Below are 25668 nucleotides of genomic sequence, written 5' to 3' on the forward strand. Positions count from 1 at the left end.
TGGAATACCTTGCGAGAGAAGGTCTGGCCGTGGCGTTAGGGTCCATGGGTCCCCTACCGGCTTCTTTACGATCTCTGCATACTAAGATCTTCTGGGCCACAAGAATCACCGACTTCCCTTCCTGCTTGATCCTGCGAAGTAGTGGATGCAGGCAGAATAGGAGGGAATGCATGTTCTTGACACAAAGCTGTTGAATTTCTTTGTTGAACCTGGACGCAAACAGATCTACGTCTGGGATCCCTCATCTTTGACATGAAGATATCGGGGTGAAGGAACCATTCTCCCAGGAACAACTGCTGGCGACTCAAGTAGTCTGCCTGCCAATTTTCTATTTCTAGGGTGAAGACTGCCGATAGGCAAAGTACATTGTTTTCTGCCCAAGATAGGATATGATTCATCTCTCTCTGGGCCGCACAACCTCTTTTCCCCCCATGGTGATTAATATAGGCCATTGCTGTGGCATTATCGGATTGAATCCTGGCAGGACAATTCCGTAAACTGAACGCTCAGGCCCTCAGGACCAAGTGCTCTGCCTGAATTTCTAGAATGTTAATGGGCAAGGCCATTTCTGATCTGGGCCACTTCTCTTGTAGGTTTCCTCCCCCAAGACCACTTTTGTCCATGGGGTTGACCCTGAGGATTACCTTTTGAGCTTGACGGCGGAGGCCGTCGTGACTGCCTGGAGGCTAATGCCCCTGGCACAGGAAGAGATTGTTAAAATGAAATACGTTTACTCCTTTTCTTAAATGGCAAAGGGGTACTTTCCACTAAAATTTCTTTGGATGCATTACCCAAAATCATCCCCAAATAGCAGTTTCACCGCAAAAAAAGACTAGCCAGGAACTTCTTGCATGGCACATAGCGAAGGGTGCAAGGCCTGAAGGATAGAATCTCTCATAGCAACTATTGCAAACATAAAGCTGCTAGTAGCTTGCCAGATCCTGGGCCTGCTGAACAGGATAACCTTGTGCACCTGTTTAAACTGGTCTCTCAATGATTAACCAATTACTGTCAGCAAAGATAAAAAAATGTTTTTGTTTTGTTTTTTTTCAATAGGAATTCCAACTTTTTATCTGTTGGATCCCTAAGCATTTGAGCATTGTCTGCCGGACAAGTCAAACTCTTATTCCCAGAGGATATAGCAGCGTAATTTGCTGGTATACCCCACTTTTAGTGAATTTTCTCCTCCATAGGATAAAGTGTGAAAATCTTTTTAGGAGGGAAAAAATGCTTATCTGGGTGATCCACTCGGATATAAGAAGCTTTTCCAGCAATGAATATACAAGAAAGGCATGCACAGCTTGAGGAAGCTTTAGCGAACCCACTCAGTTAAGGGTACATAAATGTGGAGCGGACCATTCAGCAAGAAATTGCACCATCAATCTTACAGATTGTGAAAGCTGATCCCCCCGCATTTGACACCTCAGAAGAGGAGTCATCAGCCTCACTACAGTCCCCTGAGGGAATTAATTCTTTCCCACCCCTAGTTCCTCAGTTTGAGGGTCCTGGGTAATGGAAGAGAACCTGTCGCATTTTGTCCCACAGTGGGAAGTGATTAAAGCCGCTAACCTTTTTTTTTCCAATCCTATCATGGCTGAGGAAAAAAGACCTTTTTTAGTAACAAACAGGGGCACCGATGCTCACTCTGACCAGCCACCCCCTCTCAGGGGAGAACGCCATTGTAGTGATGAGTAGGCTTTCCAAAGCTTCAGAGGGAGACCCTTTTAGCCCTTTTTTTGTTGGGTGTGTCAACCCCCCTTCTGAACTTAGCCCTATGCACAAAAGCAGAGGTACTATCAGAAGAAATCGCATCCACTGCTTGAGCAATAGTCCAGCCATTGCTGCTGCTTTTAGCACTCAGCGTGATGCTTTTAGTAAATGTTTCAGGGAATGCCTGTGTCACCAACCTCTTATATGCCCCTTTTTGCTCGCGTCCCTCCGACATCTGCAGCCAACAAAAAATAGGATTTTTTTAAGACAGCTTACCTGTAAAATCATTTTCTTTCGATGGACATCACGGGACACAGAGCCACAGTAATTACTGATGGGTTATATAGGGTATTATTATTATTATTATTATTATTATTCAGGATTTATATAGCGCCAACAGTTTACGCAGCGCTTTACAATATAAAAGGGAGACAATACAGTTATAATACAATACAATATCACTGGTGATTGGACACTGGCACACCCTATCAGAAAGTTCAACCCCCTATATAATCCCTCCCCTTGCAGGGATACCTCAGTTTTGTAGCCAAGCACTATAGTATATTAGAAGAGGGGCGGGACCTCTGTGTCCCGTGATGTCCATTGAAAGAAAAGGATTTTACAGGTAAGCTGTCTTAAAAAATCCTTTTTTCTGTCTCGAACATCATGGGACACAGAGCCACAGTAATTACTGATGGGATGTCCCAGAGCAATGCTATCTGGGGGGGGGGGGGGAACCACGACCAAGTAGGGTGCAATCAGACCTGAGGACCCTGTACCGCTGCCTGCAGCACACTATGCCCAAAGGCGATATTCCTCATGCCTTCTCACATCCACCTGATAGAATCTGGTGAATGTATGGACTGGACTGAAGACCAGGTTACGGCCTTACAGATTTGAGCCATAGAGGCCTGGTGATGTACTGCCTAAGAAGCACCAATAGCCCTTGTGGAATGTGCCTTGATCTGAAATGAAGGAATCTTCTGCTTCAAACCGTAAGCCTGAATAATCAACTGACGAATCCATTTAGAAATGGTAGCTTTTGACGTTGCCTGCCCTCTATTGGGACCCTCTGGCAGCACGAACAAAACATCCGTTTTGCGAATCTGAGCAGTTGCCTCGAGATAGGTCTTGACTGCTCTTACTACATCCAATGAATGTAGTGATCTCTCTTCCGGAGAACAGGGATCTGGAAAAAAGGAAGGCAGAACAATGTCTTGGTTCAAATGAAAATCAGAAACCACCTTTGGTAAAAAAACTAGGATGAGGGCGCAGTACCACTCTATCCTTGTGTACAATCAAATAAGGCTCCTTACAGGAAAGGGCTGCTAATTCTGAAACTCTTCTAGCAGAAGAGATGGCTACCAGAAAAATTAACTTCCTTGTCAACAAGACCAAAGGAATCTGACTTATTGGTTCAAAAGGCTGTTTCTGTAACACAGCCAGGACCAAGTTCAAGTCCCAGGGGTTTAGGGGCGCTTTAACCGGAGGATTAAGACGCATAACCCCCTGCATAAAGTTTCGGACCAAAGAATGCGAAGCAAGTGGCCGTTGAAATAATACTGATAAAGCCTAAACCTGCCCCTTGATGGTGGTACTCAAGGCCAGCTTCATCTCTAATCCTAATTGCAGAAAATCAAGAATTCTACCTATGACATATTTCCTGGGATGCCAACCCCTGGATTCACACCAGGAAACATAAGCTTTCCAGACTCTATGATAAATCATTCTGGAAGCTGGCTTCCTTGCATTGATCAAGGTAGATATGACAGGACCTGAAAGCCCACGACTCCTCAGAACGTGGGTCTCAATAGCCAAACGGTCAAATTTAGCGTTTGTAAGGCAGGATGGCACACTGGACCTTGAGATAACAGGTCTGGGCGTACCGGTAGGGTCCACGGGGAACCCACCGTCATCCTTACTATTTCTGCATACCAAGTCCTTCTGGGCCAAGCGGGGGCCACCAGAAGTACCGACTTCCTTTCCTGCCTGATCCTGCGAAGGAGTCGTGGCAGTAGCAGAATAGGCGGGAATGCATAACTCAGTGAGAACCGATGCCACGGAATCACCAATGCATTCGTCCCGCATGCCAGAGGATCCCTCCTCCTTGCCACAAATCTGTCTCTTTTTGTTGAACCGGGATGCAAAGAGATCTACATCTGGGACCCCCCCCCCCCCCATCTTTGGCATATATTCCAAAAGACGTCGGGATGCAGAGACCATTCCCCTGGAAGTAGCTGCTGGCGACTTAGATAGTCCGCCTGCCAGTTCTCTATCCCTGGAATGAAAACTGCCGATATGCATGGCACATGTATCTCTGCCCAGACTAAGATCTGGTTCACCTCCTTTTGAGCAGCTTGGCTCCGGGTGCCTCCCTGATGATTGACATAAGCCACTGCTGTGGCATTGTGGGACTGGATCCTGACCGGGCAACCCTGTAGCCTGATAGTCCAGGCTTTTAGGGCCAGGTATACCGCCGGGTTTCTCGAATATTGATGGGTAAGGTCCTCTTGGTCTTGGACCATAGCCCCTGAATCGCAGACTGTTCCAGAACTGCTCCCCAACCTGACAGACTGGCATCTGTTGTTACCACCGTCCAGGTAACCGGTAGAAAGGATTTCCCCTTCTGCAGGTTTTTGGGTATGAGCCACCAATTGAGGCTCTGACGCACCGCAACGCGACAGGTGCATTGGAAAGTCTAATGCCTGAACCTTCTTGTTCCAGGTCGACAGAATACTGTGTTGCAGCATTCTTGAATGGAACTGAGCATAGGGAACTGCTTCGAATGAAGACACCATCTTCCCTAGTAGTCTCATACAAAGGCAGACAGAAGGACCCTTCTTGGTCCTGACTGCCAGAATCAGCTCTCTAAAAGCAGTGATCTTTGCCTGCGGTAGAAATATTTTCTCCTGGCTTGCATCTATGATCAGACCTAAATACTCCAGTCTTCTTACTGGTTTTAGGAAAGATTTTTCTAGGTTGAGGATCCAACCCAGGTGTTCCAGATACCTGACTGTGGTCCTCAATTTCCGTTCAAGGAAGCTACCGACCGGTCTATTAGTAGCAGGTCGTCTAGGTATGCTATGACAGCTATACCCTGGGCCCTTAACCTGGCCAGAGGAGGGGCCAAGACCTTTGTGAACACCCGAGGTGCAGTGGCTATCCCAAAAGGTAGAGCCATAAACTGGAAATGGCGCCCTCCTATCTCGAAGCGCAGAAACTTCTGATGAGCAGGAAAAATGGGCACATGCAGATATCCATCTCTGATGTCTATCGATGCCAGAAATTCTCCTCCCCGCAGGATGGAGACTACTGTCCGAATTGATTCCATGCGGAAAGACTGAATCCTTAGGAACCGGTTCAGATCCCTTAAATCCAGAATGGGTCTGACAGCCCCATTTGGTTTTTTGACCGTAAAAAGGTTGGCATAGAAGCCAAATCCCTGGTCCTTTGCGGGAACCATCATAATGACCTCCTGCGACAAAAGTCAATCTAACACTAGAAGGAGCGACTGCTTCTTCTCTGGGTCTCTGGGGACACTTGATCTGAGGAACCGAGGAGAGGGAAATTCCTGAAACTCCAGCTTGTACCCTAAGGTTACCGTGGAGATTACCCATCTGTCCTGGAAGTCCTCCTGCCAGAGCTCTGAGAATTGTCGCAGTCTTGCCCCCACTCGAGCGAGCGGGGGCGCCCCTTCATGAAGAGGTCTTAGTGTTTTGCCTAGTAGGCTTCTTCCCCCAGGACTTCTTTTGTTCCTGGGGTTGACTCTTGCTTCTGAACCCAGACGGAGGAAGCCGTTGAGACTGCCTGGAGGCTGAAGCCCCTGGCGCTGGGGAAAGAGTCCGTTTGAAAGAGGGACGCTTACTCTTCTTCTTGACAGGTAAGAGTACTTTTCCCACCAGAGATTTTGATATAGTCATCCAAGTCATCTCCAAACAACCTTGCACCACGAAACGGAAACCCAGAAAGCAGCTTCTTACATGGTGCTTCAGCTGACCAATTTTTCAACCATAGCATTCTACGTATATGCACTAACCCCAGTGAAAGACGAGAGGTTTGCACGATAGAATCTCTGATGGCGTCAACAACATAACTTAAGGCCACAGGAAGGTTAGCCAACCCCTGGGCCTGCTGTTCAGGTAAAACTTTGATGACCTGTTTAACATGGTCTCTTAAGTATTGACAGACTCCAATCGCTGCTACTGCAGGTTGAGCCACTGAACCTAAGGAAAAAACATCCTTCAATAGGGATTCCATCTTTTTATCTACAGGATCCCTGAGCATCTGAGCATTGTCTACAGGACAAGTCAGACTATTATTTACGGAGGAAATGGCGGCATCAATGGCCGGTATTCCCCACATTTTAACAAACTTTTCTTCCATCGGATAAAGTGTTGAAAACTTTCTCGGCGGAAAGAAACGTTTGTCTGGGTGATCCCACTCAGAATAAATGAGCTTTTCAAGTAAATTATGAACAGGAAAAGCATGTGCTGTATGAGGAGGCTTCAGTGACCCCAAAGAAGAAGAGGGTTCTTTGATCTGATTCAGATACGGGCAACTTAAATGTGGAGTGGACCAATCCAGTAAGGATCTGCACTAAGACTTTCTCCTCTTGGGAAGTCGCAGAGGGTCTCTCTCCACCTGATTCCCCCGAAGAGGAATCATCCGTGCCATCCCGATCCTCTGAAGGGGATTTATCCCAGAGCTCCTCTTCCTGAGGGTCTTGGGAAACAGAGGAAGGCCTAGTGCGTTTTCTTCCACTGAGTGAAGATGTAATCATGGCCATTAATCTCTCCTCTAAACCACTAATGGTTGAGGAAAAAACCTCCTGTGTAATGTATACAGGGGCTGAAGTGCCGGAGGCAGGTATAGCCCCTGACCCCGATGGCTCCCTCTGGTCAGCCATCCCTGGCCCCTCAGGAGGGGGAGGATGCTGCAGAAAGGGGGTCCTCAGAACCCGACCGATATCCCCTTAGTGTCTCTGGTTCTTGGGGTGTTTGAACCTCTTCTACCCATAGTGCAAAGCAACAAGGTGGAGGTATCACAAATGAACACTGACTGCTGAGCGATGTAGTCCGGCTGAAAGTCCTGCTACTCAATGCCCAGTCTGGTGTTACCTTAGTAAATGCTGCCTAGGAGAATGCCTGTAGCCCACCTTACATGCGACCGTCAGCTCTGTGTCCCTCCAAAGGCTGTGCGCACCTGTACAAAGTGCTTTAACAGCCTGCAGCTGGCCTGAGTGGGAGTCTAAGCATCTGTGCTGACGTCCCGCCCCCCCCCCCCCCTGAATTTTGAAAAAACGAGCGCTTCCCGCGCTGGCTGACCCTCCGGAAATAACTTGGAGGAAGGCTGTGGGAGGGGGAGGCAGAAGAGAGGCCGGTAGTGATGGGGCCTGTGTAATGGCGGCAGTGCTTGAGCGGTGTATAACCACTTCTCAGACCCCTGTGGCCTCCCCCTAGTCTGGGGGGAACATTCAAGCATGAGAAATCCCCCCATCCATCCTACCTGGAGCCGTCCGGAGACGCTGTGCAGCGTGAGAACCCTGAGACAGACATCAGCATGTGAAGGTATGTGCTCTTGGCAGCCCCCGGTGGTCACAATAGGCATAGCATGCATCTACCTTAAAGGAGAAAACCTACTAGAATTAAAAAATTCTGTGGAATCTCCTCTCACCTTATCCAGCCGCAGGGTTCTGTTGTACAGACCCAATCTTCACCTCTCACGGTGGGCTCCATTTGGAAAACCGTCAGAGACTGGGGCCCCCTACGAATAGGGGGATCCTGCAGTTCTGGACCTGTAAAGCACCCGGCTAGAAAAACCATTTTCTAATATGCAGGGTCCAGCTCTCTAAAAAGAGAAGCGTTACAGGTAAAGCCTCATTTCTTTGGACACGAGGCCCGGGTACCATCCAATTCGGCCACGAAAGGACACTTTGAATGGATCCGGTTCGCCTGGCTTGCCCCAGTATAGGATATGGGATATTCCCCCTGGAGCTCAGCGCAGGACATCTTTACACGTCCATCACCTAAGACACTGGCATAAAAACTGAGGTATCCCTGCAAGGGGAGGGATTATATAGGGGGTTGAACTTTCTGATAGGGTGTGCCAGTGTCCAATCACCAGTGATACCCTATATAACCCATCAGTAATTACTGTGGCTCTGTGTCCCGTGATGTTCGAGAAAGAAAACGGAGCTTTTAAAAATACTCCGGCGCTGGACGTTGGAGGACGCCAACGCTGCGCTAAGCCCGGCCCCTTCCATCACATTGCACCCCCCTCTTTTCAAAAGAGGGTTTTCCAGCGCGAGCGCGGGCCTCCGCTCCAACGGGATCGGCGTGTGTGTGGGGGGGATGATGAGGAGACCTGTAACAAGCCGCCGTGCAGGGGCGGTGAAAAAACGGAGCAGCATTGCCAATAGTTTTTGGCTTCCCCCTTGCAGGAAGAGCTTCGTCCAGGTGGGGGGGGGGGGAGGGTGCTTCGTAGAAGAAAATCCCCCCAATCTTGCCTGAGGACTGAGCTGCTCGCTAGAGGAAAGCCTGCTGCTTCTGTGACAAGCGTGATGTTTGGAGGAAAGCATGACAAGGTACGTGCTCTATACAGCCCCCAGTGGTAACTCTTAGGCATGACATTTCATAAGAAAATTTTTAAATTCCGTAGAAACCTCCAATTACCTTTCCCACCGCAGGGTATTCTGTGGTAAAAAGTAACAGACCCAACCTTCACCTCTCACGGTGGGCTCTGTTACAAAACCTTCAGGAACCAGGGACCCTCGGGGAACCCACACTCCCCCGACCCGTAAAACACACTGCCAGAAAAAACTTTATGGCTGAAAAAAACTAAAAAACTCTGGATCCTGGGGTCCAGCTTTCTAAAAAGAGAAGCGTTACAGGCAAAACCTCGTTTCTTCCGCCACAAGGCCCGGGTACTGTTCAGTTCAGCCTGAAAAGACACTTTGAATGGTTCCGGCTGCATAGCTGGCCCCAGCAAGGATTGCTCCAGCGGAGCTCAGCACAGCACATCGTGACTCGTTTCCAACACCGTAGACACTGGCAAAAACACTGAGGTACTCACAGTAATGGGAGGGGTTATATAGGGAGTGGACTTCCTGTCTTAGGGTGTGCCAGTGTCCATCACCTGAAGGTGGCCTATAACCCACATAGTAACTACTATGGCTCTGTGTCCCGCAATGTATGATAAGAAATGACCCATTTATGCCTAAAGCTTATTGTAGCACCCTCCTAGCGTAGGATACTAGACAAATTGAGTTTTTGGCTCAATCTGTAGACAAGGGAGGAGTGATTGTTTGCTGTGGTCTGTTCAGAGTTTCACAGACTGGAAGTTTGCTTCTGGAATAAGTTTGCCAAATATGGGGCTGGGAGAATCAAATGGTCAGTCTGCATATTTATCATGCACCAACCTGCAGAGTGTCCGGAAGGTGGCTGAAAAGGCGAGAAATAGTATGGAGCCCTGAAGAGATTCTTTGCTCATAAGGGAGCGTTCCAAAGCCTCTGGGGCTGCTGCCCCTGAGGCAGCCTGTGGACTGGGTGGCTGTTTAGTCTCAGCTGTGGCAAAGCTTATAAATCTGAACCAATCATCTGAGGAGCTGGCTGTGGAACTTCACCTTATGGGATCTGGTCTGGAGAAGGATTGTCTCCCTCACTGGGATATGTCTGGAGGAAGCTGGGAGGTGTGTAGCTGTCCGGGGGGCTTGTAAGTAATGACCCTGAATTGTAATCCCTGGTGACTATGTGCTTTGGAATGTTAGTGCCAGAGGTAGCTATGGACTGAGACAGCTCTCATAGGGTCTCAGCATACCGGGCAATCCTGTGTCCTCAGCAGTATCTATGCGTGGGAGCCCAGTGAAGAGTATGCTCCTATTACTGCACAAGCAATTTGGAGTATCCCATGACCTAACCCCTATCCTGTTTAGAGTTATTCAAGCAATACATTTCAAAAAGACATCCCCTTGATTGAGCTATTGGAGCCAGCATGCATGGACTGATGTTTGCAGGGACAGCAGCCTCTGTACCGTTTGAGGGAGAATCAGTTATCACCAGCAGCCCCTGTGGGGTTAGCGCTACATAAGTTACGATTAAAATTAGTAATATAAAATGTTTATCTTTTCACTCTGGATATTAACGCTTTGTCTTCTCTCTGCGTAGACGCCACTCCTGAAATCACTTTGCTCATAAGGTCTGCATTATTCAGTGGCTGCATATCAGCATGAACTGCCCCCTGTGTAAATACCATTTAAGAGTAACTCATACTTCTGAGTTCAGTTCACAAATCCTACAAATGTAAAAATAGTCACAAGGAGGAACACACCACAAAAACCCACAATTATAAAAGTTAACCTTTCCACCCTTTTCCTAAAAATTCACGTCAGCATGCCTTTCTGCTTGCTGATGTGAAATCACCTCACACTTTTTTTTTTTTTTTTTCTTTTAAGAAAGCAGTTTTTTTTTTGCTTTACTTACCTTTTTGGTTTCCCTGATGAAGCCCCCTGTGAAGACAGCATCCCATTGTGTTCAGGAAAATCTTGTACATAAACTATTAGATCTTGCAGTATTGTCATACTGTGTATGCATGAGATGAAGCATGTGAAGAATATGATTTTATGCACCTCATTTCATGCATGCGGCATACAAAATTATATAACCATAAAATTAAACACACACTGAGATCTCTGGGGAGTGTTTTCTTTTAACGCAAGTGTTGCAACATTTTACCAGTCCATGAATATAGCAAGTATGAAGACCCAGAGGGAAAAAGAGGGCATATGCTCAATGTCAGCTGATAGCATCAGCTCTCCCCATTCCGAAGCATAGTATGCATTCACATCTCAAATTATTTTATTTATTTAATATTTAGAACAACTTTACAAACATTTGACAATATAAACAAATGTACAAATTTTTATATGTTTAACATATTAAAATGCTGTAATTTCATACATTTTTTCTTGCAGTATTAAAAATCTGATGATGTTCTAGTTGAGAAACTCCTTTAACTGTCTAAGAGTGTTGCATTGGTTTACAATGTCTGGTACAGAAAGCAGAGCCTGCAGAAAGGATGGAAAAATAGCTGTAAATAACATACTTTAAGAATGCATCTTTATTTGCATGTGACTAAGAGCAGCTTAGAAAAACAATAGCAAACTTGTTACCAAAACAACATGGTAGCATAAGAGTGAACTTATTTGCATAGCAGAGGACCAAAAACTGTGCTTTGGTTGGACTAATCCTTTTAATGTACATAACCTAAAAGATTTCACAATGGTTTTGTAGAAATGAAATCAATTCAGTAAAGAGTTATGACAGTCACAGCCAAGGCTTTTACTGAAAACTATCTTTCAACATTACCTCTCTTATTTTTTCAATAATGTCATCAAGCTTCTTTACTTCTGCCTCTGAGCGAGCGAGATTTCCTTGCAAAATGTCCCTCTATAAAATTAAGAGAACACATATGCAAAAATAGGTGTAATGGAGTAGAAAAGAAAATTAGATATCAAATTACAACCTTCAGTAAAAGCAACAAAGACTAATATGACCCATTTACATGTGTAAGGTGCATTAAAGCCCAGTATGTCACACATTAGCATACATTTCTTAAGGCAGCATACTCATTTTGAATGAGAGGTCAACACTCCCCAGTATGTACAAAATAGGACATAACCCATGTTTGTAACACAACGCATGACAGTCATCCAAAGGTTAATAAAAATCAAGGATTTAAAAAAAAAAAAAAAAAAGGTTTTTTTGATTATCAAATTAATTTTAATAAAATGCTTTTGGAGTAAAAAATCTATCTAAAGATAGTTTTCTCTTTAGGACACATTAATAATGTAGTTTATTCAGCATGAAACACATTAATTATGTAGCATGAGGCTGTATATTCTGCAATAATACGATTTTTATAACAGCTTACCTGTAAAATCCTTTTCTTGGAGTACATCATGGGAATCAGAGCACCATAGTAATCACTATGTGGGTATATAGGCACATTCAGGTGATGGACACTGTTATACCCAATACAGGAACTTCACTCCCTATATAACCCCTCCTCCTACCAGGAGTACCTCAGTTTTTGTAGCAAAGCAATAAATCTAAACCCCAGAAAGAGGGGTGGGACCTCTTTGTCCCATGATGTACTCCAAGAAAAGGATTTTACAGGTAAGCTGTTATAACAATCCTATTTTCTTTATCGTACATCACGGGACACAGAGCACCATAGTAATCACTATGTAGGACGTCCCATAGCAATGCTATTTAAGAGGAGGGAGAGACAACCCGTAGGGCACCCCCAGACTTGAGGACCTATACTGCTGCCTGCAGCACACTGTGCCCAAAGCGATATCCTCATGCCCTTCTTACATCCATCTGATAAAACTTGGTGAACGTATGTACTGAAGACCAAGTCGCGGCCTTACATATCTGAACCATGGAGGCCTGGTTGATGCACTGCCCAAGAAGCACTAACCACCCTGATAGAGTGCGCTTTGACTTGAAAAGGTGGAATCTTACTCCTTAAATAATAAGTCTGAATTATAACTTGCCGAATTCACTCCGACAGTGGTTTTCGACGCTGCCTATCCTTTCTTAGGACCCTCTGGCAGTACAAATAAGACATCAGTCTTTCGGATCTGAGCAGTCTTTAAATAGACTTTGACCGCTCTCACCACATCAAGACAATGTAGTGACTTCTCTTCCCTGGAACATGGTTTTGGAAAAAACGATGGCAGGACAATATCTTGGTTCAGATGGAAACCTGAGACCACTTTTGGCAGGAAACCTGAGACCACTTTTGGCAGAAAACCTGGACGAGGGCGCAACACCACTCTGTCCTCGTGAATAATCAAGTATGGCTCTTTACAAGAAAGAGCAGCCAATTCCAAAACCCTCCTTGCTGAGGATATAGCAACCAAGAACACCAACTTCCTTGTCAAAAGGCCTAAGGAAATATGCTGTATCGGTTCAAATGGCTGTTTTTGTAACACTGACAAAACTAAGTTCAAGTCCCAAGGGCTCAAAGGTGATTTAACTGGCGGATTAAGCCGCATCACCCCTTGCATAAAACCCCGGACTAAAGAATGTGAAGCAAGCGGTCTTTGAAATAAGATTGATAAAGCTGAGATTTGTACCTTAATAGTACTCAATGCCAATTTCATCTCTACCCCTATTTGTAGAAAGGCAAGAATTCTGCCTATGATATACTTTCGAGGGTGCCAAGGTGGAGATAACTGACCCATTTTTTCATAATGTGGGTTTCAATAGCCAACTTGTTAAATTTAGCATTCGCACGGTAGGATGGAATATTGGCCCCTGTGAGAGTAGGTCTGGCCGTAGTGGAAGGGACCATGGATCCTCCATCGCCATCTTTACGATTTCTGCATACCAGGACCTTCTGGGTCACACTGGGGCTACCAGAATTACCGGCTTTCTTTCCACCTTGATCCTGCAAAGAAGTCGGGGCAGGAACTGAATAGGGGGAAATGCATAAATCAGTGAGAACTGATCCCACAGGGTCACCAACGCATCTGTTCCGCATGCACATCCCTTGTTCTGGGCATAAAGTTGACCAACTTCATGTCGAATCTGGATGCCAGATCTACGTCCGGAGTGCCCCATCTTTGGCAAACAGCCCGAAAAATGTCGGTGTGAAGGGACCATTCCCCCGGGAATAACTGCTGGCGACCCTAGTCCGCCTGCCAATTCTCTACTCCCGTAATGAAGACTGCCAATAGGCACGGAACATTCCTTTCTGCCCAAGTTAGAATATGGTTCACCTCTTTCTGCTCTGCGAGACTCTTGGTGCCCCCTTGGTGAATGATATAGGCCACAGCTGTGGCATTGTCGGATTGGATCCTGACAGGACAATCCCGTAACCTGAAAGTCCAGGCCTTCAGAGCCAGACACACTGCTCAAATCTCTAGGATGTTGATGGGCAAGGCTCTTTCGGTTCTTGACCACTGTCCCTGGACAGTTGTCTTTTCTAACACTGCTCCCTAGCCTGAAAGGCTGGCCTCTGTCGTTACCACCTTCCAGATAACAGGTCTGAATGATTTTCCTTTCAGCAGATTCTGGGTTAGTAACCACCAACTGAGTCTTTGGGACACCCTTAGGGACAGCCGCATTAGGAACAGCCGCATTCAAGCTAAAGCTTGAATCAAATTGTTCCAAGTAGACAGGATACTGTTTTGCAGCAGTCTTGAATGGAACTGGGCATAGGGAACTGCTTTGAATGAAGCCACTATCTTTCCTAACAACCTAATGCAAATGCGAATGGAGGGCTCCCCTTTTGTCCTGACCATCCGCACCAGTTCTGTTATGGAATTGATCTTCGCCTGAGGCAAGAACACCGTTTTCTGGGCTGTGTCTATGATCAGACCCAAATAGTCCAGCCTTTTTAGCGGTTTTAAGGAAGGCTTCTCTAGGTTGAGAATCCAACCTAGACTTTCCAGGTAACTGGTTGTAATGTGTATGCTTTGCTCCAAACGAGCCACCGACTGGTTTATTAGCAATAGATCGTCCAGGTACGCCAAGACTGTTATGCCCTGTGCCCTTAACCTGGCTAGTGGTGGGGCCAGGACTTTTGTAAACACCCAGGGGGGAACCGCAGAAACCTTTGGTGAGCGGGAAATATAGGAACATGCAGATATGCATCCCTGATGTCGATAGACGCCAGAAGTTCTCCTCCTTGTAGGATAGAAACGACCGACCTGATCGACTCCATGCGAAAGGAGCGTATCTTCAGGAACTGATTTAGATTTTTTAGACTGGGTCTGACATCTCCATTCGGTTTTGGTACCGTAAAGAGGTTTGAATAAAACCCCAAACCTTGCTCTTGTGGGGATTTGTATGATCACCCCCTGAGCCTTTAAATCGATCTAGTGCCTGAAACAGAGATTGCCATTTCCCTAGATCTTTGGGAACGTTTGACCTCAGAAAATGAGACGGTGGAAAGTCCCGAAATTCCAGTTTGTACCTTAGAGTTACCATGAAGATGACCCATCTGTCCTGAATTTCCTCTTGCCAGACTTCTGAGAACTGCAGAAGTCTTCCCCCCACCCTGGTGAGGGTGGGCGCCCACAGGATTCTTCACATGTGTACTTGCACAAGCGCAAGGCGGGACGCCTGGTGAATATAATTTTTAATGGCGTCTATGTCAAAACATAATGCTCTTGGCAGTTCGGCGAAATCCCGGGCTTGCTGTACAGGAAGCTCTTGAAGGGCCTGTCTAAATTGGTCCTTTAGGGATTGACAGATGCCTAGTGCAGCGACTGCAGGCTGAGTAATGGCACCTGCCAAAGAAAAAGAGGATTTTAGCAGGAATTCCAATCTTATCTGTTGGATCCTTAAGCATTTGTGCATTGTCTACTGGACAAGTTACACTTTTATTCACACTGGAAATCGCAGCGTCAACTGCTGGTACATTAGATTTTTTAGTGAATTTCTCCTCCATGGGATAGAGAACGGAGAATCTCTTTGGATGGAGAAAATGCTTATCCGGATGATCCCATTCAGCATAAATAAGCTTTTCTAGTAATGCATGGACAGGAAATGCATGCAAAGGCTGTGAAGGTTTTAAGGAACCCAAGTAAGAAACCAAACTTTCAGCAGACTCCGTTAGGGGTAGCATGAAAATGGAACGAACCATCTCCGTAAGAGACTGTACCAACAATTTCTCAGATTGCGAAGCTGAAAAGGGTTCATCTACCGTTGTTTCCTCCGCAGTGGAGTAATCGGTTTGTTTTTTCTCCTGATCACCTGAGGGTAACACCTCATCCTGTACCCACTGTTCTCCTTGCAAAGGGTCTAAGGTGGGGGAGGGGGATCTAACACGCTTCCTATCCATTTGGATGGAGGTTGCGATTGCAGGGCGGAGGAAAAGGCATCTTCAGTCACGTATACAGGGGCTGAGATGTGAGAAGCAGCTGCACCCCCAATTTGTTCCAATAACTCACCCTGGGCTGCCCCAAGTGGTAGGGTGACAGTGTTGGAGGCATGGCTGGAGTTCCCAGCACCTGGAGGTGAAATCTTTGGTACCTTTTGTTAGGTTTTTGTGGTGTCTTTTTTGGCAGACATAGTCCTAAGCACAAAAAGCAGAGGCACTATTAAATGCACTAATCGCTGAATAATAGTCTGACAGTATAATGCCGCTATACAAGTTCAGTCTAGCGCTGGGAAAAATGTCCTTTTCATATTAGGAACACCTTTGCAGTCCTTACGTGCCCCACCGCTCCCGTGTCCCGGGTGTAGCCAGGCTTGCTTCTCCTCGCTATCAGCTGAGGAGAGAGTGCTCCAGTTGATTTCTTAAGCCTGCGCCGTGCGTCCTATACACAGCGCTGTGCCTAGGCCCCGTCCCCTTCGTCAACCCGCCCCCTCGTTTGAAATTCAAGACGTTCCCGCACATGGCCTTCGGGTCTGCAGACCCAACACGAGGGGGGAGGGAGAGAGGCAGAGCCTAAGGAAACAAGCAGGAAAGAAAAAAAACATGTGGAACGGAATATCGGGACCTGTATTGAAAGGGGGTAACAACAATGCTGATTCCCTAACCCTCCTGGTCTCTTCAGGGGGGAGAAAAGCATGGCAAATCTCTTACCCCAAAAGGAATCCCCCTGTGCAAGCTGCTGTGCCACACACAGACTGACACTGAGCTTGAAGTGAAGACAGCAGATTAAGGTTTGTGCACAGACTCCCTCTAGTGGAGATTTAAGGCATGACAACATTTTTCCCTAAAGAAAAAAACCATAGGTGGACTTTTATAGTTCCTAGGCTTCTTCCCTTACCTTAGCCCCGCCGCAGGATTCTGCTGAATTAACAGACAGAATCAAACTTCAGCCATCATGTAGCAAACCTTCAAGGACCCGGTCCCTTTTTATCGGGGTTCCACTCCCTTGGACCTGTAATAGCACCCCGCCAGGAAAAACTTTAAGTGATGTAGACTTGGCCAAAGTCCTGCGTCCTGGGGTCCAGCCCTGCAAAGAGAGGCATTACAGGCAAAACCTCACGCTTCGAATACAAGGCCCAGGTACCATCCACCTTGGCCTCAGTGGCACTTTGGATGAATCCGATCTGTGGAGGCTATTTAAATCCAGCAAGGAGCCCTCCTGGAGCTCCTCAGAGCACATCTTCACTTGTGACCAACACCCTAGACACTGGCGAAAAAACTGAGGTACTCCTGGTAGGAGGAGGGGTTATATGGGGAGTGAACTTCCTGTATTGGGTATACCAGTATCCATCACCTGAAGGTGCCTATATACCCACATAGTGATTACTATGGTGCTCTGTGTACCGTGATGTACGATAAAGAAAGTTACATTTTTGGTAAACTCATTCAATGAATCCAAGCTCTGCAAGCTGAGATAACATGCACTGCATTGATTAAAAAAAAAAAAAAAATTATATTATATATATATATAATTATGTTCCGCGCCTAGCTGTGCCCACAGGTGTGGGATCAGTGAAGGGATAAATGGAAAGTATATGGGTAAATTGGTGCTGCTAAATGTTAATGTGACAACTTGTGTTATATAGAAAAAATAAATACAATATGCTGTCTCTTTAAACCATCATCATATCACGCTAAATGTATTGTGTACATACACAATAAATAGGGCAGAGACTTCAGTGTCACTACGTCACTTCCGGTTTTGGAGTTTTCGGTCTGTGGAACGCAAGGCGTCCCAGACGATTTTGTTAAGTCGTGTATTACTCTGTAGCACTAGTGGCAGTGCTTTTTTAAAATACTTTATAAACTTTTAATTACGATTTACACGATGGGATCCCTTCTTTTCTTATCCATCTATATGTGAGAGTTCATATAAAACGATCGTGGATGTCAAAGAGAAAACGCAGGACAAAGAGCCGACTCCATTGCAAGGCCTTTTACCCCTGCATGGGTACATCCCTTTGGTGAGTGCGGACCTGAGGGGGGGAGCACGTATGAAGAGTCACCATATCCACTGAACATAATCATTTTTTCACTTCAACATCACTTTTTATGAACTTTAAAAATGGAATGATTTTTGTATACATATTTTTTTTTTTTGATCTGTTGGAGCTGATTTATGCACTTTTTAAACTTTGAAGAATTGGACACACATTGGACATATTCATTGATCAGCACTTTACTTATTGTGTATGTACACAGAATACATTTTGCACGATATATATGATGGTTTAAAGAGACAGCACATTATATTTAATTAATTGATGCATTCACACAATTTTACAGTAACCATGAGATAAAACAAAGTTCAGGAATATCCCTTTATCCCATTGTTTTGCAAATCCATGTACATTACAAACTGTATGATTCAATCGGTTCTGATATTGCCGTTTTACTAACCTGACAGCATATTATTCTAAACAGGAAACCTTCATTTTGTTTGCAAATATTAAAAATTCTAACTACCAGCAAGAATGAGTCCTTACATTTAAAGAGCACCTATCATTTCAGATCCATCACGGCAGCACCCGTTAGCGGGCATCCACATCACCAGCCGTCCCATTAAAGTGAATAAGGATGAGCTTGGGCGTGTTCGCAGCTCCACATGCCACAAGCCCACCAGGAAGCTCACACCGCTAATCACAGCCATTGAGACATTTCCCCATCTGTGCAGCCACGGATCGGGAAAGGTCTCACTGCCTGTGATTAGCGCTGTGCAGTGTGAGCTTCCTGGCGGGCTCGGGCATGTGAAACTGCGAACAAAGCCTGAGCCCATCCTTAACCACTTCAATACCGGGCACTTACGCACCTTCCTGCCTAAGCCAATTTTCAGCTTTCATCGCTGTCGCAATTTGAATGACAATTGCGCGGTCATGCTACACTGTACCCAAACAAATTTTTTATCATTTTGTTCCCACAAATAGAGCTTTCTTTTGGTGGTATTTGATAACCTCTGCGATTTTTACGTTTTGCATTTAAGTTTTTTGTTTCTGTAAAATTTTTTGTAAATAAGTTTTCTTCTTCAATGACGGGCACTGATATGGCTGCACTGATAAGGCGGCATCAATGAGCACTGATGGGCACTCATAAGCAGCATTGATGGGCACTTATGGGTGGCACTGATGGGCACTGAGAGGTGGCATTGCTGGGCATCACTTTTTTTTTTTTAGCTGGACCATAATGTTGACAGTGCCCATTTGTGGGCACTGATTGCCATGTATTGTGCAATTTTTTCATATGTGGATGGCCATGGTGTACATACCTGACCATCCACATGTTGCCCCCTTCCCGGGTGGTCCTGGGCGGCATGATGGTGGTGCTGGGTGGGCATCTGTGGGGGGGCTGCGCTGATAATCAGCGCAGACCCCCCGTCAGGAGAGCCGCCGATTGGCTCTCCTCTACTCACGTCTGTCAGCTCTTCCTGTTTACATTGTGATCAGCCGTGATTGGACACAGCTGATCACGTGGTAAAGAGCCTCTGTGTGTCAGTCTGACACACCACACCACCGACTGCCGCGGTGCGCGCCCCCACGGGAGCGCGGTGGCTGTTATCCTGAAGGACATCATATGACGCCCAGTCAGGATAACTGAACCACCGCCCGGCCGTCATTCTGCTATAGGCCAGGTGGAAGTGGTTAAAAGTTAATGGGATTGTCAGTGAGTCAAGGAGCCGCAGGGGGCAGAGATGACAGTTTCTCTGTAAAAATTATGATTTAAATCAAGTTGATTTAAGTAAAGCCTTTTTTACTAGCGATTTAAATCAAATCCACCCTGCAGTCATCACATACAGCATGTACTACGGTGTGTAGCGACACATACCAACACATAATATGCATTACATTGAGGAAACATGCCCATTATTGCAATGCGCAATTTTAATTTAGCTCTAAAACTTTGCACTTTTCATACTGATGAGACAAAAAAGCTAAACTGAGGCAAGGTTCACACTTGCTGTTGTGGGTAAGGGACAGCGTGTAAATTGCAACTGTTTTCACACCCGCAGCCAAATCTTGCTGCTTTGTTGCAGACGCGAGGGGCTGCTATTCATTCTTAATGGCATCCCCCCCATGCATCTGAAGACAAGAGTGCGTTTTAGGTTGTGGGAAATCACAGTGCAAAAACACAGTGCGATTTCCCACTTGCTGCATTAAAATAAGGTGTAGGAACCTTTTTCCTGCGGAAACAATGGCACAGCAGCCCATCTGAATGAACGGGCTTCCTTGCCTGCGCAAACACAGCTCCATAGCCACCAAGGTGTGAACCTAGCTAAGAGGGAAAATAAATCCACCCAAAGGACATATGTTCAATGGACTACTAGATGTTGAGGGGAAAAAAAAGGAAGCTGAATTCTCTGCATTGTTGAACCTGAAATACATGGGTCAGACATGCAAGTAACATTGTCAGTAACTACCTCAAATCCATGTTTTGATTAGAAAACAAAAATCTCACTAGCTAGTTTGCCTATTTGTGATTTGTCATTTTTTATATACATAAAATTAGGATTTTCATTTGTTCTGTTTCTAGCTATCTGTATAGAGCAAGGCATTGATTTTTTTTTTTTTTTTTTAAAGCGATATTAATTTATATTTAATATTAGCCACTTGACCTCCAAAAGATTTTACCTTCTTCCTGACCAGGCCATTTTTTGGTATTCAGCACTACGCTACTTTAACTGGTAATGCAACGCTGTAACCAAATGAAACTTATGTCCTTTTTTTCCCCCACATAAATAGCTTTCTTTTGGTGGTATTTGATCACCACTGGGTTTTTATTTTTTGCGATATGAACAAAAAAAACCCAAAAAATGTTCTACCGTGTTATAAAAAAATATCCAATAAACTCAAATTTCATCATACATTTAAGACCAACATTTATTCTGCTACATGTTTTTGGAAGAAGAAAATCCCAATAAGTGTATAATTGGTGTGAGTTATAGCGTCTACAAAACTATGGTATATAAACTGGAATTTACGCAGCTTTTTTTTTTCCTGACTGCCTATCCCATTTCTTGAGGTGCTAAAATGCCAGGGCAGTACAAACACCCCCCAAATTACCCCTTTTTGGAAAGCAGACACCCCAAGCTATTTGCTGAGAGGCATGTTGAGTCCAAGGAATTATTTATTTTTGCCACCATTCTCTGGAAAATAACAAAAGTTTTTATTTTTTTATTTTACATAAAGTTTTTACTTAAATGATATACTGTCACACATGCCATAGATATATGTGGAATAACACCCCAAAATACATTCTGCTGCTTCTCCAGAGTATGGGGATACCACATGTGAGACTTTTTGGCAGACTAACCATGTACAGGCCTCCAAAATTCAAAGACCACCTCCTGCAAGCTTTTAAAGGGTGTATTTCCTCATGTCACCTCCTCACAACCTACTATCACAGTTTCAAAAGGCCCTGAAATGCCAGGATAGTAGACATTTTTCATAAACTTGTAGTGCATAGAAGAATTTTTTGCCACAACAGGCCTCTCAACAAATACCTTGGGGTATCTACTTTCCAAAAAGGAGTCATTTGGGGGGGGGTTTGAGCTGTCCTGGCATTTTTTTGCCCAACATTAGAAGCATATGCTACACATCGCCCACTCTTCCAACCACTTGAAGACCAAGCCTTTTCTGACACTTTGTTTACATGAAAAAAATATATTTTTTTTTTTTTGCTAGAAAATTACTTTGAACCCACAAACATCATACATTGGCCCGAGAGAATTTTTTATGTCACACAGTATTTGCGCAGCAGTTTTTCAAACAATTTTTTGGGGAAAAAATACACTTTTGAGATTTAATGCACAAAAACACAAAACGCATTGCCCAATTGTTTGGTATCTATTTACTCGGCGTAAGAGCGTTTATATTTTACCAAACATGACCTACTTTAAAATTGCACACGCCTGTGCAATGGGTGACATACTACATACATTTTTAAAGTGGAGTTCCACCCAAAAGTGGAACTTCCACTCATCAGATTCCTCCCCCCCTCCGGTGACACAGTTGGCACCTTTCAGGGGGGAGGGGAGTACAGATACCTGTATATTACAGGTATCTGTACTCACTTCCGGCATAGATAGCCGCAGAATCTGCGGTTATTTATGCCACTTCCTGCTCCCTCCCCGCTGCCTGCTGGGAAACACACGGGTCCCAGAGGCAGCAGGGACTATCCATATTGCGCTGCGCGACTCGCGCATGCGCAGTAGGGAACCGGGAAGTGAAGCCGCACGGCTTCACTTCCTGATTCCCTTACCGAAGATGGAGGCGGCAGCACCCGAGGACGGAGAGACGGTTCGGCCTCGGGTGCCGACATCGCGGGCGCCCTGGACAGGTAAGTGTCCATGTTTTAAAAGTCAGCAGCTGCAGTATTTGTAGGCAAAATTATCGGCGGCGCTCCGCTTTAATATCCATAGGCGATGCGTTAAAAGCCTTCACTTTACCACTTTCGATTTTTACAGGGGGTCTAGTGGTATAATTACTGCCCTTGATCTGATGTTCGCAGTGATACCTCACATGCATGGTTCAATTATTGTTTACATACTGACACGAGACTGATGCTTGCATTCGCCTTTGGACGGAGGTGCTTTAATTTTGCTTAAATTTTTACCCTGTCCATTTAATTTTTTTCCTTTTGATCACTTTTATTGTTAATCACAGGGAATGTAAATACCCCCTGTGAAAGCAATAGGCAGTGACAGGTACTCTTTTCTGAGAAATCTGGGGTCTCTCCTCTGCCCTTAAAGCATATGATCACACCAAGATCGGTGTGATCAGAAGCTTTCCCAATTTAAAAATGACGCTGTTTACATGCAGCGAAACCTAAGTGATGAAATGCTCCTAACTTTCAGTTTTAGAGGGTAGAGATGATTGGAGCCATTCTGGTCTCCGGTCAGCTCTATGGTCAGCTGGCAGAACCGCCGCCTGCATTCTCGGGTTTCCCCTGTGGGACATTAGAGCCCAAGAAAAACGTGGAAGGTGTCCCATCCCACTGCTTGTAAAAGCAATCTAGCGGCTAACTAGCCACCAGGATTGCTTTTACATGAAAGCCGACAGCCGGCTGAAAAAACGAAACCAAGATGATGCCTACAACTGCAGGCATCTTCTCAGTATAACCAGTATAGCGACATACCAGTACATTGCTGGTCCTTGTTGAGCATATATGTAATGTTCTTTTTTTCCCCACACATCCTGTGTGGCTAAACCAAAAAAGAGAGCCTAACAGATTCCTCCATTCACATCCATCGAGGTAGATGAAGAAATCTGTGCCAAAAAAAGAAAAGAAAAATATATATGCCGAAGCATAAAAGCGATCTGCCCACTGGCCACCCCAGGCTCCCATGCTTGGGTATATACTGTACTTTTTTTTTTTTTCTTTTTTAACTGCACTGCTGCAAAGGCTGATATACACTATATTACCAAAAGAATTGGGATACCTGCCTTTACACATACATGAACTTTAATCTTTTAAGCATCCCAGTCTTAGTCTATAGTGTTCAATATTGAGTTGGCCCACCGTTTGTAGCTATAACGGCTTCAACTCTTCTGGGAAGGCTGCCCACAAGGTTTAGGAGTGTCTCTAAGGAAACGATTGAACATTCTTCCAGAAGCGCATTTGTGAGGTCAGGCAGTAATGTGTACGAGAAGGCCTGGCTCGCAGTCTCCACTCTAATTCATCCCAAAGGTGTTTTGGTAATATACCTTATGAGCGATCAGGGGGTTAAATGTGCCCAACTATGTGATTGTGTGTCAGTGTAGTGCTTAAACTCTGTCTGATGTTCTCTCCTCTCACGCTGGAACCGAAAAGGGCTCCATGAGAACAGATGACATTTCCTATGCTTTGTAAACACAGGCACATGCTGTTCCCTGATTCGCCAAAACCGATCAGCAGGTCAAAGGCCAAAAATCATTGGCCTGGACCTGTTAACTGATCGGTTCTGGATCGAATCACAGCACCGCCAGGAGCATGCGCCCCCCCCCCCCTCGGGAACAGGGAGGGAGCGCAGATTATACATACATACATACACGCACACACAGTATCTCACAAAAGTGAGTACACCCTCACATTTTTGGAAGTATTTTATTATATCTTTTCATGTAACAACACTGAAGAAATGACGCTTTGCTACAATGTAAAGTAGTGAGTGTGCAGCTTGTATAACAGTGTAAATTTGCTGTCCCCTCAAAATAACTCAGCACACAGCCATTAATGTCTAAAACCACTGGCAACGAGTACACCCCTAAGTGAAAATGTCCAAATTCGACCCAATTAACCATTTTCCCTCCCCGGTGTCATGTGACTCATTGTTACAAGGTCTCAGGTGTGAATGGGGAGCAAGTGTGTTAAATTTGGTGTTACAGCGGTGTAACAGGACAGGTTCCACTCAGAACAGGCCTCGCCATGGTCGATCAAAGGAGTCGAGTGCACGTGCTCAGCGTAATATCCAGAGATTGGCTTTGGGAAATATAGACGTACGAGTGCTGCCAGCATTGCTGCAGAGGTTGAAGGGGTGGGGGATCATCCTGTCAGTGCTCAGACCATATGCCGCACACTGCATAAAATTGGTCTGCATGGCTGTCATCCCAGAAGGAAACCTCTTCTAAAGATGAAAGCCCGCTAACAGTTTTTGCTGAAGACAAGCAGATTAGGGACATGGATTACTGAAACCATGTCCTGTGGTCTAATGAGACGAAGATACATTTATTTGGTTCAGATGGTGTCAAGCGTGTGTGGTGGCAACCAGGTAAGGAGTACAAACACAAGTGTGTCTTGCCTACAGTCAAGCATGGTGGTGGGAGTGTCATGGTCTGGGGCTGCATGAGTGCTGCTGGCACTGGGGAGCTACAGTTCATTGAGGAACCATGAATGCCAACATGTGACATACAGAAGCAGAGCATGATCCCCCTCCCTTCGGAGAGTGGGCCGCAGGGCAGTATTCCAACATGATAACGACTCCAAACGCACCTCCAAGATGACCACTGCCTTGCTAAAGAAGCTGAGGGTAAAGGTGATGGACTGGCCAAACATGTCTCCAGACCTAAACCCTATTGAGCATCTGTGGGGCATCCTTAAATGGAAGGTGGAGGAGCGCAAGGTCTCTAACATCCGCCAGCTCCGTGATGTCGCCATGGAGGAGTGGAAGAGGACTCCAGTAGAAACCTGCGAAGCTCTGGTGAACGCCATTCCCAAGAGGGTTAAGGCAGTGCTGGAAAATAATGGTGGCAATAAAAAATATTGACATTTTGGGCCCAATTTGGAAATTTTCTCTTAGGGGTGTACTCACTTTTGTTGCCAGCGGTTTAGACATTAATGGCTGTGTGTTGAGTTATTTTGAGGGGCCAATACATTTACACTGTTATACAAGCTGTACACTCACTACTTTACATTGTAGCAAAGTGTCATTTCTTCAGTGTTGTCTCACACACACACACACACATACCGCCTGCGTAACATCATATGACATCATGGACTTTGAGCGGTGATATCTGAATGATGACTGCAGCTGCAGGCATCATTCTGATATCATCTTTTAGAGCCAGCGATTCCCTTCACCAGAAGAATGATATGAGCTTGATTGTTCTTATAGGACTTACTGACCCCAGATCTCACTCTAAAGAGGACCTGCCAAGCACTATTACTATTACAAGGGGTGTTTACATTCCTTGTAATAGGAATAAAAGTGATCAAAAAAAAAAAAAAAAAATTCTAAAGAAAGTGTCAAAATAGAAAAATAAAAGTGAAATGAAAAAAAAAAAACAAAAGAAAACACGGCATTCAAACCACACATGTGAGGTATTGCCGCAAGAGCGAGATCAATAATTCTAGCACTAGAACTCCTCTGTAACACAAAACATGTAACCTGTAAAAAATTTTAAAGTGTCGCCTATGGGGATTTTTAAGTACCGAAGTTTGGTGCCATTCAACGAGCGTGTGCAATTTTGAAGCGTGACATGTTAGGTATCTATTTACTCGGCTTAACATCATCTTTATATACAAAAAAAAGGCTAACTT

General features: G+C 45.2%; 1 protein-coding gene across 2 annotated transcripts in view; it reads right to left on the reverse strand.

Moving 5' to 3' along the window:
- Positions 1 to 10544: 10544 nt before the first annotated feature.
- The window catches only part of SPAG5 (sperm associated antigen 5), a 184872-nt gene continuing 169748 nt past the window's right edge, over positions 10545 to 25668 (reverse strand). For both annotated transcript variants that reach the window (XM_073616771.1, XM_073616770.1), the window contains exons 25-26: positions 11073 to 11153; positions 10545 to 10771 (exon numbers count right to left, since the gene is read on the reverse strand). In XM_073616771.1, the coding sequence (XP_073472872.1) occupies positions 10700 to 10771; positions 11073 to 11153 (153 nt within the window). In that variant the 3' untranslated portion in view covers positions 10545 to 10699. The remainder of the gene's footprint in view (positions 10772 to 11072; positions 11154 to 25668) is intronic.

Source organism: Aquarana catesbeiana, linkage group LG02, assembly GCF_042186555.1.
Source record: "Aquarana catesbeiana isolate 2022-GZ linkage group LG02, ASM4218655v1, whole genome shotgun sequence".
NCBI lineage: Eukaryota > Metazoa > Chordata > Amphibia > Anura > Ranidae > Aquarana > Aquarana catesbeiana.